General features: G+C 38.8%; 1 protein-coding gene across 1 annotated transcript; it reads left to right on the plus strand.

Annotated features, from left to right (window-relative positions):
* Window positions 1–285: 285 nt before the first annotated feature.
* On the plus strand, window positions 286–2,457 carry LOC106318938 (ferredoxin--nitrite reductase, chloroplastic-like). Its single transcript, XM_013757111.1, has 4 exons — window positions 286–747; window positions 826–1,180; window positions 1,263–1,551; window positions 1,649–2,457. The coding sequence occupies exons 1-4, from the start codon at window positions 378–380 to the stop codon at window positions 2,387–2,389; spliced, it is 1,755 nt and encodes a 584-aa protein (XP_013612565.1). The 5' UTR covers window positions 286–377; the 3' UTR covers window positions 2,390–2,457.
* The last annotated feature ends 1,973 nt before the right edge of the window (window positions 2,458–4,430 follow it).

The raw sequence follows: 4,430 nt of genomic DNA on the forward strand, positions 1-4,430 counted from the left end.
AATTTGGTTCGAAGTCAAAGCTGCCTCGATTAAGAAATTGTAAAAAATAAAGAGTTTCATTAAATTCGAATAGAAGAGCATGATTAATCCGAGATTCTTAGGATGAGGTTTTTGACAGAAGTTAAGAAACAGTTTCTTAACTTCCGCTAAGAACCACAATCTAAGAATTCCGGGTTAATCATGGTCTAAAATTGATTTCAGTTTCATTTATATTTAAAAACAAAAAAAAAAAATAATAGGGGAAGTGTCTGTTTCCTGCTCACAACAGATGATGAGAAGAAACTTGACCCTTTGGCTAGCTCAAGAGCTCATCTCTCCTTGTACAAAAATGGCCACACGTATCCTACCTTCTCTCACCGCCTCATTCCTCCTCCACCATGACTTCTTCTACTTCCCTCTCTCTTCGTTTCAGCCCTCCTCCACACACTCTCCTCCCTTCCAAACCCAGAAGATCCCTCGTCGTAGCCGCCGCTCAGACCGCTCCTCCGGCCGTAGAAGCCGACCGGCTCGAGCCGAGAGTGGAGTTGAGAGATGGATTTTTCATTCTCAAGGAAAAGTTCCGTAAAGGGATTAATCCACAGGAGAAGGTTAAGATCGAGAGTGAGCCACTGAAGCTATTCATGGAGAATGGCATTGAAGAGCTAGCCAAGAAATCTATGGAAGAGATCGATAGCGAAAAGCTGACGAAAGATGATATTGATGTTAGACTCAAGTGGCTTGGTTTGTTCCATCGCAGGAAGCATCAATGTATGTTAATAAGTAATAACTATCCTCTTTATTATATAATCTAAAGGCTTCTTCATGATTCTTGTTCTTGTTTTACAGACGGTAAGTTTATGATGAGGCTGAAACTACCAAATGGTGTGACCACAAGTGCACAGACGCGGTACTTAGCGAGTGTGATTAGGAAGTACGGGGAAGATGGATGCGCTGACGTGACAACAAGACAGAACTGGCAGATCCGTGGTGTTGTGTTGCCTGATGTGCCTGAGATCCTGAAAGGTCTTGCTTCTGTTGGGTTAACGAGTCTCCAGAGTGGGATGGATAACGTGAGGAACCCTGTTGGGAATCCTATCGCTGGGATTGACCCTGATGAGATAGTCGATACAAGACCTTACACGAACCTTCTCTCGCACTTTATCACTGCCAATTCCCGTGGAAATCCGGACTTCAGCAACTTGTAAGATTACATTTTCGTCTAAGATATGAAGATTTGTGATGTTGAGTGAATGAATGAATCTACTAAAGAGGTTTATATGCAGGCCGAGGAAGTGGAATGTGTGTGTGGTTGGGAGTCATGATCTTTACGAGCATCCGCATATTAATGATCTAGCTTACATGCCTGCGAATAAAGATGGTCGGTTTGGATTCAATTTGCTTGTGGGAGGATTCTTTAGCGCCAAAAGATGCGAAGAAGCTATTCCTCTCGATGCTTGGGTCCCTGCTGATGATGTTCTTCCACTCTGCGGAGCTGTTCTTGAGGCCTTCAGAGATCTTGGAACTAGAGGAAACCGACAGAAGACAAGAATGATGTGGCTCATCGACGAACTTGTAAGTACACACCTCTCACTCTTCTTGCAATATTTCTTTTTTTACTTTGGTTTTGGAAGTTGTTGATTTGTTTTCAAAAAAAAAAAAAATGTTAAAGGGTATTGAAGGATTTAGAGCTGAAGTAGAGAAGAGAATGCCAAGTGGGAAACTCGAGAGAGAGTCTTCGGAGGATCTTGTGAACAAACAATGGGAGAGGAGAGACTACTTCGGAGTCCACCCTCAGAAACAAGAAGGTCTTAGCTACATTGGCCTTCACTGTCCGGTCGGTAGGCTACAAGCGGATGACATGGACGAGCTTGCTCGTTTAGCTGACACCTACGGTTCAGGCGAGCTCAGACTCACGGTGGAGCAAAACATCATCATCCCGAACGTGGAAACTTCGAAAACCCAAGCTCTGCTTCAAGAACCGTTCCTCAAGAACCGGTTCTCACCCGAGCCATCGATCTTGATGAAAGGTCTGGTTGCTTGTACCGGAAGCCAGTTCTGCGGACAAGCGATAATCGAGACGAAGCTAAGAGCTTTAAAAGTGACTGAAGAAGTTGAGAGACTTGTAGCTGTGCCGAAGCCTGTGAGGATGCATTGGACGGGGTGTCCCAACACTTGCGGACAAGTCCAAGTGGCGGATATCGGGTTCATGGGATGTTTGACACGTGGCGAGAATGGGAAGGCTGTGGAGGGTGCTGACGTGTACGTTGGAGGACGAATAGGAAGCGACTCTCATATTGGAGAGATTTATAAGAAAAGTGTTCCTGTTACGGATTTGGCTCCATTGGTGGCTGAGATTCTAGTCAAAGAGTTTGGTGCTGTGCCTAGAGTGAGAGAAGAGAATGAAGATTGATTGTTTCAAACCTTTTGGAATTCATTAAGTTGAAAGGTTATAAAAAATTCTTGATTCAACTTTTATCATTTCTGTTTAGCAAAAAAAAAAAAAAAAAAAAAATTTAAATCATTTACTTTCTCTTCTTTTTAAACAAGACTAGGTCTTTGATTATTTATTTTAATTTTGTCAATATATATTTTCTTTACTAGGTAATTTTTCTGCATTCTTGCACAATTATAAATATTTACAAAATAAATAAATAAATCATACTAACTGTTAAATATTCACTTTCGTTGTTTATAAAATTTTAAGTAATTTTATAATTTATATTTAGGATAGATAAATAAAATTTTATTTAAGTATTATTATGCTTTTATGCACTGATAAAAAGATTTACATGTTCTAGTACGTTTTAAGTCATTTTAATTTACATTAAGAATAAGAAAAAGATTGTTTTAAATATTGTTATGTTCTCATCTTAATTAGATATATGACTGAATAAAATAAAATAAATATTTTCTTAATCTCGTTTAGTTCAGTTCTTTTTTTAGATATAAATATATATTAAGTTGTAAAGTCAAAGTTGCATTAGTAAACACTTATACTATTTTAAAATCTTGATATATGTCATTTCTGATAAAATTATAAAAATTTGAGTGTTGAGGGAATGAGAATTGCGTAAACAAATCAAATTTGAAATACTTTGAAATGTCACCGATTAGTTACGATTTTATAATGTAGTTATACCCAAGAAAATCAAAAATTGTAATTATCTTTATGTTCTCATCTTTGTTAGATATTTGATTTCAAATATAATATTTTGGATGAGTTGTATCTATTATTTCAAACTGAAGGACGGGTTTTCTGTTTTATTTTGATAAAGCTGAAATTATATACTATTTTCTTAGTTTTATTTAGTTTAGTTTGCCCTCTTAAATTTTCAAATATATTTTATAATTTTTTTTTTTTTATCATCGACTTTTACAGACTCATACGGACTCTGTAAACCAAACTGGGTGATCTGCATCCATGTGAACGACGAAAGACAACTGCTTCCTAACACTGCGTGCTAGTCTATCCGCCTTTGTATTTTGCGTTCGGGGTACATAGATAATCTCTGATCGGGTAAAACTCTCTTGCAGGATCTTGATATCATCCAAATAATTTGCAAAAGCAGGCCATTCCTCTGGTGTTGAAACCATCTTCACCATCTTCACCAATTGAGAACAATCCGTTGCAAACGTAACCTGAAATTGACGTAAATTCCTCATGCATACCATTGCCCAGAGTAGCGATTCCATCTCGGCATGAAGGGGAGAGAGACTAGCCCTAACATTCCTTACCCCCAACAAACCATCAAATCCTTCTAAAGTACTATACCAACTTTGTCCTGAAAAGGAATCCCCCTCTTTCCATGAGCCATCCGTAAAACACCATCTTCCTGGGATTGAGGGCATAATCGTGGCTACTATTGGTGGGGTAGCCCTCTGCTCATTCAATATTTGTGCCTCAGCCCACAAAGTTGATTCTGTTTCTGCCAGTTTAAGCGTATCCAAAGAATCAATGTCCAGATCACTGAAAACTTTATTATTCCTAGCTTTCCAAATATACCATAGTATCCATGCAAACTGATGATCTTCCATTTGCGGAACCACTCTCCAGAATAGATGATCGATGTTTGTGAAGAGAGCACTTGTCGGAAAGATAGCTGGATTTGATGGTATCTTCGAAAGAGCCCAAACCTGCATTGCTGGAGGACACTCAAAGAACACATGGTTAATAGACTCTTCCTGAGCTCCACATCTTCCACAAGAAATATCCCCTTGTATTCCCCGTGCATGTAAATTTTTCTTTACTGCTATACATCCTGTCACAAGTTGCCATAGAAAATGTTTTAACTTTGGTGAGCAACGTATTTTCCAGCAGTTAGCCTTCAGAGCATCCACTGTGGGTCCAATTAATAATGGTGGTATTTCCCTATCTGGATAGAGCCGTTCTCCCTGGTATCCTAATTTGACCGTATATTTTTCAGACTTTGTGAAATGCCATCCATCCCTAT

The sequence above is a fragment of the Brassica oleracea genome, chromosome C9 (assembly GCF_000695525.1).
Source record: "Brassica oleracea var. oleracea cultivar TO1000 chromosome C9, BOL, whole genome shotgun sequence".
Lineage (NCBI taxonomy): Eukaryota > Viridiplantae > Streptophyta > Magnoliopsida > Brassicales > Brassicaceae > Brassica > Brassica oleracea.

Bases quoted from the DNA above. Each gene is read 5' to 3' on its own strand.
- LOC106318938 (XM_013757111.1), top strand. From the start codon at position 378: ATGACTTCTTCTACTTCCCTCTCTCTTCGTTTCAGCCCTCCTCCACAC. The intron at 748-825 runs GTATGTTAATAA...CTTGTTTTACAG, and splicing joins CCATCGCAGGAAGCATCAAT to ACGGTAAGTTTATGATGAGG. The intron at 1,181-1,262 runs GTAAGATTACAT...GTTTATATGCAG, and splicing joins AATCCGGACTTCAGCAACTT to GCCGAGGAAGTGGAATGTGT.